Source organism: Pagrus pagrus (genome assembly GCF_965226575.1).
Source record: "Pagrus pagrus genome assembly, chromosome: 2".
Lineage (NCBI taxonomy): Eukaryota > Metazoa > Chordata > Actinopteri > Spariformes > Sparidae > Pagrus > Pagrus pagrus.
In genome coordinates, this window is record NC_140186.1 from 8,449,626 (window position 1) to 8,472,070 (window position 22,445).

At 38.7% G+C, this 22,445-nt stretch overlaps 1 protein-coding gene across 1 annotated transcript; it reads right to left on the bottom strand.

Moving 5' to 3' along the window:
• Nucleotides 1–1,354: 1,354 nt before the first annotated feature.
• mnd1 (meiotic nuclear divisions 1 homolog) lies at nucleotides 1,355–21,456 on the bottom strand. Its single transcript, XM_084377377.1, has 8 exons — nucleotides 21,297–21,456; nucleotides 20,151–20,216; nucleotides 19,304–19,361; nucleotides 16,932–17,080; nucleotides 14,190–14,264; nucleotides 13,947–14,061; nucleotides 5,598–5,642; nucleotides 1,355–2,584 (listed from the first exon to the last, which is right to left on the bottom strand). Exons 1-8 carry the CDS (start codon nucleotides 21,297–21,299, stop codon nucleotides 2,478–2,480), a joined length of 618 nt encoding a protein of 205 aa, XP_084233503.1. The 5' UTR covers nucleotides 21,300–21,456; the 3' UTR covers nucleotides 1,355–2,477.
• Nucleotides 21,457–22,445: the final 989 nt, after the last annotated feature.

Below are 22,445 nucleotides of genomic sequence, written 5' to 3' on the forward strand. Positions count from 1 at the left end.
GCGTCAAATCCCCGGTTGTGTCAAGTCTGTTCAAGTTGAGTTCTTAGTTAAAGCCCAGAAATTAAAGTTAAGTAATAATCTACTCCCCTCCATGCCAGTGGAGAGCGGTGAAGATTTGTAGTCTTAATAATTTGATATGAAGGAGCAGAACACTCCAAACTTATCATTAAGCGACACTGCAGGACATGATTTTTATTTTTCTGTATTTATACTTTCACATAAGCGTCTGAATACTTCCTAGAAGAGCAGCACTCTACAGACCTGTGCACACTATCCAGTGGTGGTACATTTTACTACTTTACTATTACACTACATTTCAGAGAGTGTAGTCATTTTTACTCCACTACATGTTGTATATCTGCCAGTTATGGTTAGTAGCTACTTTACAGATTCAGATTCGCATTGTTAAAGATTAAACCAGTGGTTCACATCTTTTTGACTTGTGACCCCTCATAAAAAGTGAGAAGGCTCCTCGTTTCAGATGTTATGAGTTGTTAGCAGCTCCACCAAAGAGAGATTTCCCTCCTTAACCAAGAGGTGAAAATATCCAGGAAAAAGCTGCTTGTGCATTTACTTGTGTATTAACAACCAATAATGTAATTTCTATCAGTCGATGAGGCAATTTATCTGCAGAACCGCTACTTTTACTGCTGGTACTACCATTAACAAAGGTTTTGAATGCAGGATTTTACGTCATGTTTGTTACAATGTTGGTACTTTTATCTTTTATTAAAAGTAAAAATCTGTATTAACCCTTATTGATAGAAACTTTGAGCAGATATTTGCATTAAAAAAGCGATTAATGCATCAGTTTAGTGTTAAATAATCATTTGTCCTTAACTTTAAGTTGACTGAGAGTCCTACATCAGCACAAGTATTGCATTGTTGATCTCCTCTAAGCACAAGACAAGTTAAACAAAGCAGCTGCAATTAGTAGTGCCGCTTAAGTAAATGGCAGTGAGGTAAAACTATGCACGGCCTTCTAGGAGAGCTTTGACACGCAGCATGTCAGACTCGTGACTCACAGTTGGGACAGGTTGGGCAGGTACGCACATGAACACACACTCAGGTTACTCGTCTGTGGGTGTGTCAGCTCCACCAAGCGAAAACCTCAGCTAAGCATTTACGTCCTTTTGTTGTTTGCTGGATCAGTGTTGCTACAGTCACCGGCGTACTTCTAATTAGGAGCTTAGGGTTGCCACAATAAATATACAACATGTACGTGCACTGACATTTGCATCTGCACATTGTGTGGTAGCAGATTATCCCAATCAGTAGAAATACATGGAGTTATGCATTAGGGAGCATTATAAACAGGAAACTGCCAGCACTTTTTAAATCAGTAGTCAGCCTCTTAATATTTACATGTTCCTCTTTATTGGTTACAGATTGCAAACATTGTAAATGAAAAACAAGTTATGAATCAACAGAAAACCAACTCTGCGTGCCATACATCTACTGAAAAGTAGACCAAACTGGTGAGTAAGACAAGCATGGAGCACTATTACATTTAAATGAACAAACCCAGACACTTTGGCACGTAGGTCACTGAGTAAAAACAGAACGCACAACTACCTGTTTTGCATCTGGTTTGACAGCAAAAAAGGGAGGAAAATAAGCGGGGCGGCAGTCATTCTCGACATGTCATGACAGCCGCGTTCCTTTTTTTGTTCATACAGAAAGTGAGTGTGCATCTCTGAAAAAAAAGGGCTCTTGTGACAGATTTTACAATATTTCTGCAGCAATTTTCTAAAGAAATGAAAGCACAAAAAAAGGAGACCCTGTGCGAGTACATTTGCGAACTGCATGCCAAGTTTGGGAAGGAATGCAACTGAAGAAAACGACTTGTAAAACTCAGCGGGACATTTTATTTGCAACACGAGAAAAGAGGTTCTGCAAAAAAGTAAATGAACGTTTAATATTTACAGCACTTGTAGACGTAACGTATCCTAGACATATCCTCTGTAGTTTAAATCTCCTAGGAGTGGAAAGGACTGGATGTTGCTCACAAGGACTTTTTTCTGTTTCCCCTCAAGCAAAATTAAAAAAGGGAAAACGTAGGAGAAAAAAAGTGCACAAGCATCCAAACCATCTGTTCAAACCATATAAATTAGATCATTGGCTGCACAGATGTGTTAAGTATCGGCTCCTTTCCATCATCAACTTGGGGCTCTCAGTTTTCATGCAAACAGGTGTCCCAAAAGTCAGACTGCTAGGCTTTTAATGGTCGGTGCTTCTCTTCTCTGGTTGCACCAAAGCAACATGTCTGCTGATAAAGTCCATCTGCCGCAGCAAAAATACTGATATACGTCTTTATTTGAGGCCCAACTTCAGGCCAGAAAATTAATTCTGGTGCACTAAACACACAGAATATAAAGTAGAACTGCTGAGACACGGTATTACTGCCTCAAAACTGAGGCTTTGACACTCATTTTTTCCCTTATTACGACCATAAACTCTGGTAGAGAAGCTGGCAGTCAGTCCATGTAGTCAAAGTCCTCGGGGATCCCAAAGGCTTTATTAATGCGGCTGTCATCAAAGGCAAACTTCTTCTTCGTCCACGACTTGATGGAGAAAATATTGTCTGAAAACACAAGATCTTTGTTTAATGAACCGAAGTATACTGATGCACTTGCCCCCTCCGGTGTTATATAGTATCATTGATAGCACAGTCAGCCTGGGATTATGAGAATAATCTTGGATTTGAGGATGATGGTCGAGTCCAAGAACAAACCATCTGTCTCGCTGCTCTGAAGCATTCACTGATGCTGTTTTGGCTAAAAGTGGAGATATTTTGGCTGAAGATTTGATCAATACTTCCAGAACACAGAACATTTCCCACCAGTGACCATCTCGCATACTCGAAAATAATTCTGGCAATCAGGGTGAATAGGGTTGGTTAAAACGAGGGTGCTGGCACTCAGTGCCCAATCTTGCAAAGTGCCGATTTGATATCTTATATGTGTCAGGTAGAGTTGATCGTGGGATGAAATTTAACCAAATTTCTGTAAATTTTCCTAAACTGTTCCTTAACTGTATTTTATTTATTTGTTCTTTCATTAATTTTCACATGCGTGTGTCTTCAAGGTGTTTTCAAGGTTTGAGAAATGCTTTGATTTGGGATTTTTGGCTCAAAACTTCTTGAAATTGTAACTTTATGACTTAATAAAAATAGTTGGCTTTGGGTTCAAGACAAAATATATTTTAAAACATGAAACCTTTTTGTGTTTGCTGTTAATTTGTCACCTTTCTGTAGAATGCTGATTTAGTGTGATGAAGTGAAATAATAATTTTTAAATATGTCATATACCATTGATGTATGTTGCTGGAAAAGCTTGAAAATGCACCTTGAAGAGCTTAAAAGTGCTTGAATTTGATGATGGATAACATGTAGGAACCCTGTTTCTGGCGTCTTCCCTAAACCATCGAGACGAGGTGTAATATTTGCAAAACTGACTGATTAGCAAAATTCTTTGACTCAATTATAATCTGTGTTGATGACCGCATATAATCACCCAGTCTTTTCAAAAATGTAAGGGTAGGAGTGCTTCCTGGACTCACATTGAGTTTGTAAGGAATACATGTAGATGTAAAACTCATGTCTTCTTTTGATTTTAAAAATATTTCCTTTATTATTTGATGATGTACAGTCTTATGGTGTATTTACCTTGTAGTTGTTTGAAGTCAGACAAACGTTAGCTTTGAAAACACATATATAACTAAACGCACAATTTATAAAAATGTACCTCATTCACATACCAGCTTGTAAATCCACAAGGAGCCTGGGTAATATTTAACGTGGCCTTAATCAGATGTGTCAATGACTTTATGTTCTCTGTATTGTAGTTTATTTTATCATTTAAGATGAGCTTCTATTAATTAAAGGTCTAAACGTGCCTTTTTAGAAGTGATTTATGACACAAGCTGTAAGTTAATGCCTGTTTTATCAAGAGCTTAAGTCAATAAAGTAATGCCTTTCACTTCAGTTGTTATAATATGCAGCTGAAGTGCATGTGATTAACTATCTCAGGGCGTGTATTGAGTCTTTTTTTTTTTATGTGCGGGTGTGTCTCAATGTGACAATGCTACAGGTGGAAGCCACACAACGGCGTCTAGACACTGGAACAATGCCAGCAGAAGCAGTACCTGTTTGATGTTTTTTTTTTGTTTGTTTAAAAGGAAGCACACAGAGATGCAGCCAAGTCTAACACAAAGTCTAGAAAAATTGCTATCGTGTTGATTTTTGTGTTTGACAGTTGACAGAACTGACAAAACAGTGCTGTTAGTTGCAACAAGGCAGCATTGCAATGGTCCACATTACTCAGAGGAAACACTTGTATGCTCACTGCCGGCTCACATGTATTCATTTAGTAGTGTTCACCCCAGATGAGGGAAGTACAAGTCATGGAAGAGGCAGGAATGACTCACAGTTTCTTAAAATGAATATAATTGTAAGGAAGTAAAGCACAAATGTGCCAACTAAAACTGACAACGTGACTTTGTTGACCTGAAGAGTCAAAACACCACGGGCCAGGCTTCTCAACATGATCCCCAAAGGTCAGCTGTATCCAAGGTTACCGCTGGGGTCGACGAATGCACACAGAGAGTCAGAGTGTTGACTCCTGGGAGGTGACACGCTCGACACACAAAGTGCCCTTACAGCTCGCACTTTGTGAATTTGAGAGTATTCAGTGGAAAAAGCCGAGAGTGATTCTTGAGTTATTTTTGTGCAGAAGCAGCTTTTTATTGTAATAACAGTTTTTTAAAATCCAGACTGAGGCTGCAAGGAGTATTTGAGTTTCATTGTCATTTATGATAGTGAACTGAATATATTAGGGTTTTGGACTTTTGGTTAAATAAAACAAGCATGTGATGACTGAAATTGACAGGCATGATTATTCACGATTTATTATTAATTACTGATTGGAGCAAATAATCTGCAGATTAATTAATGTAAATAACTGTTAGCTGCAGCCCTACTAGCGATTTTTTTCACCGTTGTATGTCTCTGCGCACCAGTCAAGCTGCTCTTCCTGAGCTATGGCGTTGAATAATGGCCAGAACATTTTTAGCAGAATGTAAAGATGTCACTGTGCATTCAACCTCTGACCTTTTGGACATCAAATGTCATAACTTTATCATTTTATCTTATGAGGCATTTGTGTTACATTTCATCGTAATTATCGAATTGTTGAGCAATGGCCAAAAATGTGTTTTGTGAGGTGACCTCTGACATTTGGCCACCAAATACTAATTAGCTCATTCTTGAGTCAAAGAGAACATTTGTACCAAATTAGAAGAAATTCCCCCGAGGCGTTCTTGAGATATTGCTTTCTCAAGAATGAGACGGATGGACAGACAACCCGAAAACACAATACCTCCGGCCAGCGCTGTCGTTTAAAAATATTCAATCTAGTATTTACAATTAAATGTTTGCCATTTTTTGCTCAAGAGATTACTTAAAACAATTAATCAGTTATCAAAATAGTTGCTGATTCTTTATCTATTCACCAACTAACTGATTAATCAACTAAGTGTTGCAGCTTGATCCCAGACTTACTACATGTGCATAAATAAATAAAAAAAAACTGACTCACCTGTCCACCTGGAAACTGCGTCTTTTGCGACAACATTTGACTTTCCTGCAAAACAAAAGTCACGATCAATATGCGCATCATACATTAAGATTATTAATATAATTAACTATTAATGTTATGTACACTAGTGGAATGAAAAGACTTCATGCGCTCAATAAAAAGTTAATGGTTCGTTTATTTTATCAGGCAAACATTATAACCTGAAGCCAGGTTTGCATTTCTGCTCGAAACAAGTCATCAGCTCGGTGATTAAAACTAAACAGATCATCAGAGAGACTCAAACACTGTGTGTAAGTAAAACAGGCCAAACAAATGTGAAACCTCAGCTGGACAGAAATGAAAGTCTGCAGCAAACGATATCCGTTATGGAGGAAAGTCTGGTCAGCGATGTGATGGTTGGATAGCTTCAGCCATACTGTATGAACAAGTGATGATTTACTATTACGTTAACGTGGACAGTTGAGCCCACACCTCCCCCAGCAGCTGTAGCTCTAGAAACCTGAAATAGAGCTCAACAATGTGCTTCAACTGCTGAGCTCTTTGGTTTTAAGAGACATTTTTGGTGACCCATAAGCCTGAAATCCTAATACAGCAGCAGGTAACATCATTAAGTTTCTAAGCACCTGGAAAAATAGCTTTGCCTTTTACCAGTAGATTTAAAAAAAAAAACCTTTTATAAATCCGCATTAACCATCAAGGGACCCTTATTTGGCTGTTGTTGAGGCTGCTTCATCCTAAAATCCAGCCAATATAAACTATTTTCGTCCAGGCTCAATTTGCAGTCTGGCAGATTTCTCACTTCTTGAGCTATCCGGTCCAAGGACTTGATCAGCAGCGATGTTCAGGCATACATTGGATGAGCTTTAAGGCAATCACCATCTGATGATAATAACACAGTGAAACAAAAGACATCCACAAAAATAAACAGCAGCTGCAGGTGGGAGGGACTGCGTTGAATAACTTCTGACTCATGGAGCTGGAGAAGTTATGATTTCACAATATGGATGAACATTTGGATGCCAATGGAAACACAATTATGGGGTACATGAGTGAACAAACGTTTCAAACAAACCCAGCAGCTGAAAACAGACAGGAAAGAAAGGAAACAACCAGAAAAACTGTTCCTTTGTCAAACAAGTAATTTAAGAATTTAACATAATTCCAAAATACATAAATAAATCTGTGATCTTTTACGGTTTCCTTTCAATATGTTTGTAATTCACGTGCAACTTCTTAACTCTGATTTGTGCTCCCTCATATAGTGTCCTATCTGCCATGCATGTGGCTGTGGTTGTGATTTTTTTTGCCCTCCAACTGATGCACAACAGCTTCTTGGTATCTATATGCGTGTTAACCACTGTCAAACAGTTTGACCTCACAATTCAAACTTAAATCAAAGTTGGCACCACCACTAAAACTTAAGTGGTAGCTGCAGTGAGCATGGCTGGTCTGATCGAAGGAGAAGAGTAACACTTGCATACTGACTCCAGTCCACAAATGTGTTTCCATTTTGGGTTCAGCTGGATTCACCAAAATGTTTGGTGGTTTTAATCCTACCTGTTGCCAAAAGTGTTATAATTTACTTTCCCCCCATTTGCTACTTATTGGTAGCATGGTACTTATTAGTAATAAAAGCATGGTACTTATTAGTAATATGTGTATCCTTTGCAGTTGTAAATGTCTTAAGCACATCATTTTTTGAACAACCAATACATTTGGGAAGGTTCAAAATAACCCATTTGTATTTGGTTAATTTAAACCAGTAGTGCATCGGTGCCATATTTCCCATAGTTAGGTAATTTAAGAGTAATTATTCATTTAAAAGTCATTAACATATACTGGTATTACATTATTGGAGTATTATTCCTGATGCCTAAGTATGTAAGTAGCATTTTACAGTATAAGTGTGGTACCTGAGTAAATGTACTTTGTTACATTCCTCCACACAAGACATTTGCTTTTAAAATTCACTCTGAACTCCTTCTGCACGAACAGGTCTGAGCCCATTCTGCAAGTTCAGTCCAAACCTCTCAACGGTAGACAAAACATCATAAACTCGCATATCTGCATGCAGCTCTCAGAGCACAATTCAAGTTTCACCAAGGGGAGATGGTTATCTGTAACAGAGCTCTGTGTGTGTGTGTCGTAAAAAAGAAATAAGACCTGCAGGCAAGTAGAGACGGTGATTAATGTGAAAACACAGCAAAAGAAAGTGAGAGGAAGCTTCTTCTTTCTCCGTCTCGCTGACTCAAGTTTATCTATTGAATCTGGGTGCATCATGTATCACATTATATAGTTTTCACTGTCTATCACACGCACACAAGTCGAAACAAAACATAGTTTGCAATCGCCTCAAATTACAGTGGAGGGAGTCAGAAGTAGGGGTGGGACAAAATATCTACACAGCAAAATATATCAAGTCGCTTTGTCTTACAATACAGTTCTTGATAAACTGGTGCTAAATATACATATTTTTTACTAACTTCTGAAAACGTAATTTACACAGAAACTGTTCTGCTTTCTGGCTGTTCAGCTTTTTGCCAGTTTAACACTGGAATAATGGCACAAGTGGACAAATTTCAGTCCATGTTTGAGATGAAGAGGCACTAAGCTAAGACTCTACGCACTATCCTATACATCGTTTCATCTCAGTTCATGTCATATTCTGTGAAACTGATACCACAATGGAGTGAATACATCTATAATTCCTGCACCGTGCTGTCCTTATTGCAGAATTATGAGACTAGATTATTGTGAGACTACTATGTGATTTGCCAGAAGCAGAAAAATGCGACCTGCTTTTACCAGATCAATAAAAACTACTGCCACAAGTCATAGAGAAACTCAGCACACAAGAGTTCGGTCAGTTAATACTGTAAATAGGAAGGCCTTAGCTTACACGTATACCCCCTGATGAGAGTAAATATAAACAAAATATAAAAATAAATATAAAATCTAATATCTCAGTTTCATTTTCCAACAGGATAATATGACCAGTTTGGCATATAAACATATAAAACTTCAATGCAATCTAATTAAATTATTTATTAGATTTGTAAATATTTCAAGAAGAAAAAAAACTTTTTTCGACAGTTTGGAGTAAAACACAAACTTTCCTGGGGTTTGGACTGGGGCTCCGACAGCTGCTGCAGAGATTAAGCTTGGCAGTAAGTTTTTCACCAGCACCAGAGGCAGAGTTTCTGCAGAGGGTCCACAAATGTGATCATAAAGTTATTTCTCTGGGATCCAAATTAATTTTTTAAAAGGACATGTTGGATTTTAGCTTGTTCTGGCACCAAATACTAATTTTTTTTTTGTTCTACTTATCTACCAAACAGTGTAGAGAATATCTAGCCTGTACACTCTGTGGCAGCAGCTCTAGTAAAAACAATCATATCACACTGTTTTCTTCTTCTCTGGGCTACTAAAACTCTGCTGAGATCAAAGTTCACTTTCCATTTACACTTCAATCCTAATTAAGAACCTTTAAGGCTAAATTATTTGAGAATCCAGCCTTAAATAATTGACTGTAACCGAGATGACAGCGCTTTAACGGACATTTTTGGACTTGAGTGAATGTAATTATCTTAAATGTGAGATAACTCTAACATTTATCTTAATTGGTAACCTACCTGAGCTCCAAAATTTACTCTATTTCACCTTATTTTCAAAACATCACACTGTTTGGAGAGCAGGCTGGGTATACGCACATCACGCAGTCGCACAGATATCTGGAAATCAGACTGTCAGTGCGACATGATGAAGATTTACGTCGGCGGGGGACTGAGTCTTTATTAAACCTCTGTGGCAGGGAGTAAGTGTGCAGGCGTTACCCATTTGATGACAGGTCGATTAGTCAGGAGTAATTGCCCTGCATGTTCATGTGATCACAACACGTACAGAACATCTTTTCTGTTGTCAACATCATCCTCCTTCTCACGGGTGGAGGTGGCAACTTCACTCACCCTTTGCTACCTCTTGCCTTGTAATGTTAGCTCTAACATTAACCTCCCTGCCTATTGTTCAACTCTTGTTGTGTTTATTTTTGTTGTTTTATTAAGTAATCTTATTGTCTGGGCCCCAGAAAGCTTTCCTCTGTCGCCCCCTAAGGAGCAGCCCTGCATGTGATTGTTAGTAGACGGGACAATAATGTCATGCTGGAGTGGAAAAAACCAGAAGAACTGTGTGCTGACTACATGCATGCTTGGTAAACCATTGGGAGGTGCAGGTAAACAGACCAGATATTTTTATGTGTACATAAAGTAACACACACCCTTCACCACAGGTCAGCTGCAACAAGAACACGAGTCAGGTGAGGATTTTTGTAATACCACCAATAGCTGTGTGTATTGTGTGGAGGTGCGCAACAGCTGGTAAATAAGTCATGGCCAGTGGCCTTTGCGCTTTTAAAACTTTTAACTACAAAGCCTTCAGGCTGAGAGAGCAGAGGTTACAAGGCTCATTTAGACCACAGTTATAACTGACATGCAAGTCTGAGGATCTGAACAAAGATACCTGTGTTTCCTGTTCACACTCTTCACACTTACTGTCTTGTATCAAAATATAACCAGTTTGTGGTTCAAGCTGAAAGTTTAAAACTAACATACGCATGTCGAGTGACCACTCACACTTGATTTTAACCGTGAGAAACTGTGACCCTGCTGCGAAACAGACAGAAAACATGTTTGTTCTCAGTAGAACAATTAGCAGCGAGAACACACACACACACACACACACACACACACACACACACACACACACACTATAAAGCATTGTTGTTAAAAATATCGGTATATATCAACGCATACTCATTCTGAACATTTAAAACAGTTTTAAAACTCCTTTTCCACAGTATCGACACACTGGTACCAGATGTGGTTTCTCACTCTCTCTTGACTCACAACATCAAATTGACACATACACACACTCTTTATAAAGTTTAGAGCCTATTGTTTCAAAAACAAAGTGGGATATTTAAGGTTTATTACAGTCATTCTGCTGTTCTCTGCGACAAGCCAACACACAAGTTGTAGCTCGTTGTCATTTTATAGCTCTGATTAATAAAAATCTAAAATTTAATGGCATCAATGTGTATGGCCTTGAACGTGCTATTGAGTATGAAATACTTTTCAGTGTATTTCAGTCTTTCAATGCAGTAAGGCAAACATTTGCATTCATACAGCTGCACCACTTACGAATGCAGTCAGGTGTCCTTGGTCAGCATTGAAATAGGATCAAGTAATTAGATACCGGCATCTCTTAAATGCATTTGGACACATTCATTATATTTTGAGCCGACTGAACATCCAAGATAGTGCTCAGTGAAATGTGTGGATGTAATTTGAGGGTGTAAGTATGTTTTTTCCCACATCCTGTTGGTGTTTTTTTTTAGCACTCTGAGTAGGTGATTTTGACTGGTGGCCAAGTTTATTGCCTGCATTATTTGGAGGATTTCCTGGTATCACTTCCATTAATGCATCGCTCTCTGTGTTGAGGGCTGAACAGCTACAAAAGGCTGAAAAATTTTTCATTTTCTATCACCCCAATACTTGACAGTTTATGGGAAGCTGCACTGAAATAACTCGGCTCCTAATGCACAACTCCACCACGTCTAATGATTTGTTTCTTGGACGGTGCCCAACTCTCTTCTTTCTCTCTTCTTAAAAACAGATCCTCACCGGATGCCAAAAAGCTCCATCTGTCTTAATGAGCAACCTGATGTTGGACTCCAGTGCTCCAGTCCATCTCATTCTCTGGTGAGTCTAATTATTTTTTTCAAACAAAAATCCCTCAACGCTTTCAGCCACAGTAGACAACTAGAAGCTTGCTGCAACTGTCAACACCAGGCACAAAATACATATTGCAGAAGTGTTTCCCCACACACAGACTTTACTTGGGCAGACTGTCCGAGTATATTTGGCAGAGGTGGGAGTAAGTCACATACGTGCAAGTCATAAGCAAGTCTCAAGTCTTAACCTTCAAGTCTCAAGCAAGTCCCAAGTTACTGTGATGAAAATCAAACAAGTCAAGTCATTGCTATAACTCAAGCAAGTCAAGTCGAGTCATGGCTAGGGTCAAGCAAGTCACAAGAAGTTACGTCACACAAAATTCTGATCTACAAGTTTCCTCTTTTAAATCAGTAAGTAGACATAGTGGTCATAAAAAGGTTGAATTTTATTTTCAACATCAAAGCACTTTTGTTGATTTGATGTATTGGGAGATGGGAGGCTGGCTGGGATCAGACGTCCCTTTCGTATGAATGACACAGTAAACAGAGGAGGGTGGTTAGTCAATAATATGATGTAATTGCATAGTTAATTAGAGATGTAAAACGTAAAAACAAGAGGTGTATCTCATGCAGCCAGTGTAGTTACATGATCCCACACTGATTTTGAGTCAACTGATCACATGACCTGGAAGCTATTGAGCTAACATGCTAATATTTACATATAAAAATTAATAAAAATTAATAAAAATATTTAGAGATGTAAAACGTAAAAACAAGAGGTGTATCTCATGCAGCCAGTGTAGTTACATGATACCACACTGATTTTGAGTCAATTGATCACATGACCTGGAAGCTATTGAGCTAACATGCTAATATTTACATCTAAAAATTAATAAAAATAATAAAAATGACTAAAAAATATGAACAGATGTAAAATGTAAAAACAAGAGGTGTATCTCATGCAGCCAGTGTAGTTACATGATACCACACTGATTTTGAGTGAATTGATCACATGACCTGGGAGCTATTGAGCTAACATGCTAATATTTACATATAAAAATTTATAAAAAATAAAAAAATTTACTAAAAAATATTTAGAGATGTAAAACGTAAAAACAAGAGGCGTATCTCATGCAGCCAGTGTAGTTACATAAAAATACTGCTCACTACAGAAACAATAGGGACATCGCAGGTTACCTGCTGGGGCCCTAATTTTTTAATGTGCGACAAAGTATATGAGAGTTAAAAGCCAAAACGCACTTTCCTTGATTATAGCGCCACCTAGTGATGGACGTTCAGGACAAGCATAGATTATAAAATTTTTGGCCATGCCTAATGTGTTTGTCAAATAAAATGGCGTTTTCATCCATGTTCCATGTTCAGGCAGTGAAAAATGCGATCATTTCGGACAAAGAAAAATACTCCTCACTACAGAAACAATAGGGACATCGCAGGTTACCTGCTGGGGCCCTAATGAAACTGGCACCAGAGCGCCACCTAGTGGCGGATCGGTAAAACCTTCAACAGATATCCTCAGGAGTGCATTGACAATAATTCTACCAAGTTTCCTGTTAATCTGAGCAACCGATGTGGAGATATAAAATACTTCAATTTAAAGAGCGGCACCTAGTGGTCATCCGCAAAGATATTATGAAATAATCTTTGAATCCAAATTTGATGATTTTCGGAGCTCCCTCCTCTCCTCTGATCCTGTGTGCCACAGTGCCACTCTGGCACGCCCGCCACCTGCCAGGCTTGCACGCACCGTGTCATACAGTGGCAGAGGGCAAAGTATCAAAAACGAAACTAACGTCTCAATATGCACAAAAAAAAGAAGAAAAAAAAAGAAAGAAAGAAGACTTTCGAGTCATCTGTGTCAAGTCTAAGTCAAGTCTCAAGTTATGAATGCCAAGTCAAAGTCAAGCCGAGTCTTTCAAAAGTGTTAGTCAAGTAAGTCTCAAGTCCTCAAATTTGCGACTCGAGTCCGACTCGAGTCAAGGCATGTGACTCGAGTCCCCCACCTCTGATATTTGGTGATCTATTTTAGCATTTTTTTAACTTTTATTTTCCTACACCCTCTGTGATCGATTAGCTAGCGGACAATTTGCCCTCGCTCTACCCCTCCCATCTGCTGACGGTAGCACTGGTAGTGCATCCTTCCTGTAAACGCACAGACTGTGATGCAACCTCTTCTACTTAATGCCCATGTTTCGTACAAGCTTGTAAGTGCACCTGCTCAACTGGTGTTGTGAAAACGGGTGTGTGTTTTTTGGCCGACTTTATAAAACATACTACTGGTGGAGAAGGTCAACAGCGCAGACACATGCTGGGAGAGAGACACAGAAAGCTGAGGAAAGCCAGTGTTTGTGCATTAAGGTGGACAATTAAAGCAACACTATCAGGGGAAAGTTTTAAAGCGATTCTGAAAAAGTTAGTTGATCTTTGAGTCTCATTCTCAGGTCGTCAAAAATCTAAGTTTTTGATTGAAGATTGAATTTCCATTATAATAGAATGTATTATATTTTACAGGCGGCCAGATCTCTGGTCAGAGATCAAAGGTGACTTGATTGAAGCTTCAAACTGACTTTTTGAAACACTGGTCATGTTGCCTCTGTACTCACTCATCTCCTCGACGACTTCTGGGTCACATTCCCTGTACTTCTCCAAATCGGCCTGCAGCTGAGTTCGCTCCTCTCTCAAGGCCTTCAACTCCTTCAGCAGAGAGCTTCTCTCCTTCTGCGTACACACAGTTCATTTTATACGTCTCAGTTAACATGGTATTTTCATTTTATTTTAATCACTTTTTGTTAGAAATATATATAGTTTTACGTAGAAGGTGAGGAAGCATATGAAAATATTCTTACTGTATCCTGACGTCCCTCTTTGGCTTTTTCCACCGCTTTCTCTAGAGACTCTTTCCGCTGCTTTGCTTGAGAATTCTTAGAAGTAAAGAGTTTTACATTAGATATATAAAACACCAAGGTGTATCCGATATCACTGTGTTGGTGTTGTTCGTCGAACTTCATAGCTAATGTTTTCTGTTTCTGCCGGGGCAACAAAAATACTTGGTTAGGTTTAGGAAACATGGTTTAGGTTAAAATAGACCGTTCCACAACGTTAACCTTGTGTTTTAAAGGATAACTTCTCCCATGTGCATATTTTTCCAGTCTTTTTCCTCCGAGTCGCTAAGCAAAGATATTACAAAAACGCAATTGGTCAGCTTTAATGATGGCCCTGGAGAAACATTAATTATAATGTTCCAGGAACAACATCAACATGGCAATATCAGATCTTCCACTAAACTGCTACCAAAGTAAAGATATTCTCATGTATTCTGCAAAAATCAACACTACTGTTCATGACGTAGTTGTTTGAAGTGTTCAATAGTCAATAATCATCTGAAAGTTAACAAATAAACACAGAGCAGGAGCTTTGTTGGCCTTTGAACTGTTTGTCTATACATTCTTAAATCTAAAACATGACAGAGACTAATGGTTTATTATCATTAATGGCTAATTACAGTGCTGTAAATCACTGTAAATGACCAAGAGACTCTTATTTCTGTTTGTTTTAGTCACAACATCAAGCACACAAATTTACACTGTAGCGTTAAATAGGTGATTTAATTTTAACCGTCACATTCAACATTATGAGTCCAGAGTAAATCTAATGTTCTAACTATTGTGGCGTGTCATCCGAGCCTGTATATTTTAACAACTGTGGTTATAATCATCACATGTCATTATCTAGTGGCTCTACAGCATTAAACTGCTGTCCTAGAAATGTGGTGGCCAACAATCTCTGAGGAGTCACCACCTCCCTCACACCATCTGCCTGCTTTGCAAGAGGAGAGGGAAGTGGGACACAACAGACATTGAAAAATTCAAAGGCGAGAAGCAGCAGTGTTATTTTCTGTGACGACGAATATCTCCCAGAAGCCACCGAGTGTAACATGAGAGATTCTCAGCTCTAAGTTATTAATAGGGCGCATTATTTTGCTTTGTGTTTTTTGTTTATTTGTGAATTTGTCTGTTAATTTTAAATATTAAAAATGTGAGAATACGTTGAAAACAAACCTCACAATAATTAATTTAACCACTTAGAGGAACTTGCCCGTAATCAGCAACTCATTTGTGTTTTCTTCCCGTTTCTCTAATTTTCTCTTACCAGAAGTGTTTCCTGGGCTGTGCTCAACATATGCTGACCTCATTTACTGTAAACTGCAGCGAGTAGTGGCTTCTCACAGCAATCACATCAACCTTTGGTTAAAATCCATCTTCTCTTTTCATAACATATCGGTGTTTAGTGGAAAACTCTAAGGAGAGGCTGTACATCACAGCCTCTATGCTGTGCAGAGTAAAGCCCTATTCGCACAGGACTGTTATTACCTGGAGACCTCAAACAGTTTGTAATAATGGTGTAGATGTCTGTGATCTTAATCCTGTGTGATCTGCCATGTTCGTAATTTGTAAAGTGCAAATTGTAATTCGCAAATTATCTCCCATATTTCACCAAACAGAGGCCATGTAATTATAATCGGTCACGCGCAAATTGGCTTCTCTGTAATTTGGGGTTTCTTTTTTTATTTTTTACATCTGATCTCTGTTGGCAGACAACTGAACAAGTATGGAATTTGATCGTGTCTAATAATATGTTGAACAAGCGTCAACAGCTGTGCTGTGAGATTGGCTATACTGCGTCTGTTGCTTGATCTAAATGAGCTGTAACTGTGTATTTATGCTTGTAACTAGAGACTGACCGATATATCGGTTGGTCAATATTGGCCTATCATAAATATATATTAGTATTGGGGTATATGTTGTTCAATATGTGCCGATATGAAAACTAATTTTTACATAACACAGAAAAAAGATGCTCTGGGTAATTTATAATCATTGAATTTTACTGTTTCAGTACTCTAATGTCATTTTGAACAATAACGCTCGGTGTTAAACTGTAAAATATCCTACGTATCTTGTTCAAAGTGTTTGATAACCACATTTGAAGGATCATCGCAAAACATGTGTTTATGTTTATATTCTGTGTATATTGGCTGATTTATCAATATCTGATTTTTTTTACTCCCCAATATTGGTATTGGCCCAAAATATTCATTATCAGTCTGGCTCTACATGTAACACATCCAGAAAGTGGCAAAAACAACTTCTCGCAATATCATTAATGTGGCTGACGAAGAAGAACAGACACTGTGAAATGTTAATGTTACACACTGACATCATATTCTGGGGAGAATGTCAGTAAATTCAAGTAAAATACAGACTTTGCTTGTCCTGTGTGAGTGCGCCACATGCGGAGAGGTTCGCCACTTTGTGAAACACATGACTGTTTAAAGGATATGAAAACATGGCCTCGGGAACACTTCCTAAAACTGTTATTGGTGAACACAGCAGGTTTGCAAATTACTGCATTGTGTTTTATTTACAACCCCAATTACAAAAAGGTTTGGATGCTGTGTAAAGTGTAAATAAAAACAAAATGCAATAATTTGCAAACCAGCTGTGTTCACCAATAACAGTTTAAGAATCCGGGTTGTAGTAGCATCTGCATCATCTGAGATATGAGGTCACCTTATTCAGTCCCCTCACCTGTTTTTGCAGCTCCTCCAGTTTGTGCTTGCGAGCGTGCAGGGCCTTGCTGGGAAAGGCCCAGTAGTAGTTGGACGTTCCCACTCTTTCACAGTCCACCATGTTGTCGTCCACCAGGCTCTGAAGCACATCCTTTACAGTCATGGGAGCTTAAAGCAGCAGAGAGAGGAAGAAATAACATCTTCCACATTAAAAAGGTCAACAATCCTCCATTTCACATCGTTACACTGTCTTCCCAGCAGAGTTGATGCTATATGTGGATCGCTGATTTAATTTGCGGACGACTGATTTATGATAGAGGTGTGATTGTTACAAGCTAAGAAGACTTTAGGGAATATAAGATGCATCTGATGTTAGGTACAATATCGCAGTCCACTGAGGGTTTAAAAATACAAGTCAAAATCAGAGGTCTAATTTCTGCTGCTGGCAAGGCTCACCATAAATGTTCACAAAACTAAACCCACACATCTGCAGCCTATCTGGCTGTTTTAGGCTCATCTGAGAGAACATCGCATGAGAGGATATAATGGAGCTGGAGTTCCATCTTGAAGAGTGTCAGCGGTGAAATGTGATACTCCCACACGTTTGCTCAGCCGGTCCACTGTGAAACTGAAAGAGCTCATCTGCCGTGTTAAGAGCCGAGCTGCGCAGAGTCCTGAGAGGATGTTGAACGGCAGCAAAAATAAAAACGAGGATCGAAAATGAAAATGGATCGGCCAAACTCTGTATGTGCATGACCTCAGAGCGGTCTTTTTCTTTTCAGTGCGATTTCAGTAACGATTCTGCCGTTTTAACAGTAACCAGCATGTCATGACCACTCTTTTTTTCCAAATCTAGCTGACATCACCCTCTTGGCCCCTTTTCTCACATTTTCTCCCACTCTTATTGCCCCCTTCCCCCATCACTTAGTAACTACACCGTGCCCAAGTAACAGGGTCAAAAACATGTGCTTTTAATCACAGCAACACAATCCACTTTCTCCAGATTAATATCCACTTTAAAACAATCCCTCCGCAGTTCACCCAAACATTCACTACACAGTTTGGGAATTTGTTCCTCTGCAGCACTTAAAAGCCTCAGATTGTATTTTTTAATGAATTCCCTGTTGATACTCACAATGTCAGACTCCATGTTGACATTGAGGGAGCATGTTTTATTTAAAAACCAAAAGCTTTCAACGGTTCTCTGCACTATGGGATTACTGCCATTGAGAGGTCTGGTTCTGCTTATACAGACTCAATACAGTTAAGATGGCAACAGATAGCTCTGGTTGCCATGGTGATTTTGCAAGCCTGTTGACACTAACTGGTCTTAAAAATAAACTGATGGCATTTTACTAAAATGCCTAAGTTGGTATAGTACTTAGTTTGTGTTCATGCATGATTATCCCATTTATTAACCTTCAGGCACACTACAGTTCTATCTATCTATCTATCTATCTATCTATCGGGAAGTTGCTCAGGATGTATGACATTATCTCACACACCACACCGCTATGTCAGTGAAACTGGATCATATTTTATGTAGGAAATGTCTTCTAGATTTCTCACTGATGTCCTCCTGCTACTCTGACTCAACTCCCTATGATTTATGGAGTTTCCTAATGGACAGATGGCATTACTGGTTGCTAAAATAACCTCTAACTGCTAACTGTAGCCGCTATTTGCCAGTTAGTGCAGCTAGCTGGCTCTGACTGGACCGGACTGGCTTTTAGTCATTATTAAAATGCTGTAAGACAGACGTCAAGCTGGCCTTCTAGCTGTTGCAAGGGTGAGTAATATTAGCTGGCTTGCCATGTCTTGTGTTCTCGCATTGCTTGATGTTGGCTGTTATAGCAAAGTCAGTGGTATATCTGCAATCCAAAACTGTAGGGGTGCCAAATTGCAAGGAACACCAATTCATAATGATGCTTTCAAATTTTCTAAACCGAACCATACTTTTTATATCTTTGAATATTTGCCTGTTGAAGTACAAAAAAAACCCAGAATTCTCTGCTGGCCTCAACAAAAATCATGAAAAGTTTTTAAATTGGTCTGAATTTTTTTAAGAACTACTTCTTGTGCAAGAGTTTGCTTTGAGTGAGATTAGTCTCACACTATGGTTGACAGATCAGAGTGTGAAACTGCAGACTTTTAACTAAAGTGTAATGCAACTAGACATAGCTATGACTAAAATAAACTTCAAGAAAGCATTTAATGTTCATGTCACATATGAGGTCAGTGCGGTCTCCAGGCTAAAATATGCAAACAAAAGGGTGGTGCTCCTTGTAACCTTTAGATGTGTTTAATTTCTCTGGTAAGGATCCAGCAAGGGGAAACACACAAATTTATATTGTACATTTCTTTTTACTAAAACTGTTGATCATTACTCACCTATGCCCTTTGTCTTCGGGGCGATCTTCTCAATGTCTTTCAGCTGAAACACATCTTTCTTCAAAGAGGATGAAAGAACATATTGAAGTAAAATCATTCTTTATCATAGCATCATTAAATAACAAATTAACAACATCTACGTCTGTAACAGTATCTATGTTTTTGGCTGCACTTTATTTGGGATTCCTGGAAATGTATTAAACCCGACTGTGCTGGGCCAATTTAGTCATGAAATATTTACGTAAGTATTTGTGTGCAGACGATGAGTACGTGTGTCAATGCGAGAAAACCGCATTGATGCATTTCTCCTAAGAAAAGCCTGTTCTGTGTCTGTTACAGGGTTTTAAAATTAGAACACTTAAACCCACTCAGTGTCGCTCGAACATCAAGTCTTTACTGGTCCATTTAGTTCTGATAGTAGTTTGCCCTTTAGCTTTTGTCTCCTTCTGAAAAGTGGGCAGCCTCAATCGATATCAGCAACATTAAGTCAATACTCTTCTTTTCAGATCGTGTTAAAGAAATGATAACACAAAATACTGACTAGTACAGTTGGTGTAATCTATACAGCATAAAAGGGTTATATTAATATGGTTCCTCCTTCAAAGGGGCTCTGTGTAACTATTTGTAGCACTTTACATGTATTCATCACTTTTTTGTAGGCCATATGTGAGCAGATTGTAACATGATGTGACAAATGACACCTTCCTCATCTCTCTCTCGGTCGCCTATACAAGCCTGTGGACAAAAGGCTGTGACTTTATGCACGTTCTCAAGTACCTCGTTTCAGTCTCAAGTTTCACAGAGCCCCTTGAAACTGCTATACGCTCACCTGAAAGTGAGAACTCACCGTTTCAAAGAAAATCTCCATCATGCGGGTTCTCTTCTCCTCCAAACTAAGTCCTTTCTTCCTTGACTGTAACAGATGGTTTAATGTTATATAAGGCCTTGATCATTTCGGCAACAGGAGCTCATATGGTACAACATATACTAATACAACAATAGAATAAGATGGAAGCATTCATACACTAAGCATGAGGGATTAATTGGAAAGATGTTCTATCATTCAGGATTCAATAAGGATTAATACATAAACATGTTACAGTACATATCTACCATTTGCAGGACTTGGAAATATGCATGTTTAATACAGGCTTTCACTGCTGCCTGTGGAGGTCCTTCTGCATTGTATATCCTGTATATTCATATTTGTATACTTACACTGCAATTCATGCTTGTATCCTGTGCAATCAGATTGTCTCCAGCCAATTCCTATTTATTTTTAAATCTATTTACTTTACTGAAGTTCACTGCTACACACCATGTGTGTACTACAGCCGTGTGTGCAATTATTATGTGCAATTGTCCCCCTTGGTCATATCTTATTATTACTTTTTTCACTGTCTTTACATTATATCATATTATATTCATTATATTATACTCATTCACTGTTGTTCTCTTCCCTCTGACAATGACTCTCAAGCTGTTGAACGTGAATTTCCTGAGGCATTAATATTCGTGTTGTTGTAATATTGCTTCCGGCCACCAGAGGCAGCAATGAGCAACACGCCAACCAGCGAGGAAGAACTGCTCCGATCTTGGCTGATGGAAATTAGCATTAAAAACAAACACAAGTCAGTCATGCTTATATTATTTTATCACCGCTTGACAAGCTCTGTTGTCTCTCCTGACAGTTAACATCGACTTTTAGTGTGTTCCTGAACGCATCTGTCCTCCATACACACAACATAATGAATGCTAATTACATCCAATCACTCGAGGAGCAATACATGAATGATACGTGGTAAGAAGGTCCTGAATTATTACAAATACTGACCCGGTGTCGTGTAATTTGGTAACGTATTACTTGTGCGTTAGGTGACGTTCAAGGTACGTTAGCTAGTAGCTGAGCTAGCTTGGTAAATTAATGCTAGCTTGTACACGTACGCGTCCATGAAGAACATTAACTGCAGGTAAAGGTGAACATCTTGCTTACCATTTTGTTGTGTTAGCTGTACCAGCAACTCCCGCTAACATTAATGTGCTGGGGACTTGCGTCCTGAGATGTTTTTACAGCGATGTTATGTTTGTAATCCAAACAAGAAGGAGAAGAAGGCGGCGCGGGACTGAATCTCCCGCGGAAGGATGACACCGTGTGCTGCTGCCTTCACTGTTCCTCGTAAACTCCAGTTAGTCCAGTCCAGTGCTGAGTATGGGGCTGTAATAACTACCTTTACACACTGTTAATGATTATTGGTAATTCTGTTTCTTTCAGGACCTCTTTTGTATATGGACTATTTATTCTGTAGCAACAGAATGAGTTTCAGAAAAAGGGTATACATTTGTTCTGAAATGTAGATCGTTCGCTAACATACTGTAAAGTAATAAAACACGTATACGGTCATCCATAAGTTTCTACTCTACATCACCACAAAAGTCTCATGTTTGCCACCATTTTGAGCAGGCGTAGAACAATTATCGACCTCGGCTGATAATCAGAATTTTCTGATTATTGGTGTCAGTGATGTTTCTTCTGCCAACGAAATAAGCCAATTTTATAATGTGCTGCTTTGGCTCTGTTGCAACATCGTCTCACACAACGTCACAATTAAAAGCCAATAAACTAAAGTAACTAGTAACTTAATTGATCAAATAAATGGAGTGGAGAGAAAGTATAAAGTAGCAGAAAATGTCGATACTCAAGTAAAGTACCTCAAAATTGTACTTAGGAAAAGTATTTGAGTAAATTGTACTTTTGGGAAATTTTGACACTAGGTTTAAATTTTTACTACAAATGAAAATCAGCCCCAGATATCAGTTTTTATTCTCCTTGATTTTTAATAATTGATATCAGCCCTGATAAAGCTATGTCGGTCGACCCCTAGTTTTGAGTCGCTCATGAGTAACTTGTTTGATGTAGTCCTGATTATTTCCGACTGCAAGCGAACGCAACATTACCTTAAAGGGGAGGAGCGGTGTTGTTTAACTTCACATGTGGTTGTCTGGCGCCCTCTGCCGGCTGATCAATACACTGCTCAATAATATCATAACAGTCTTTTCAGCAGGAAAAGCTATGGAGTTAATAACAAGTGCGTCTTATTACAACACACAGTATCCCTTATAGAAAATAAGTTTATTCAAGTGT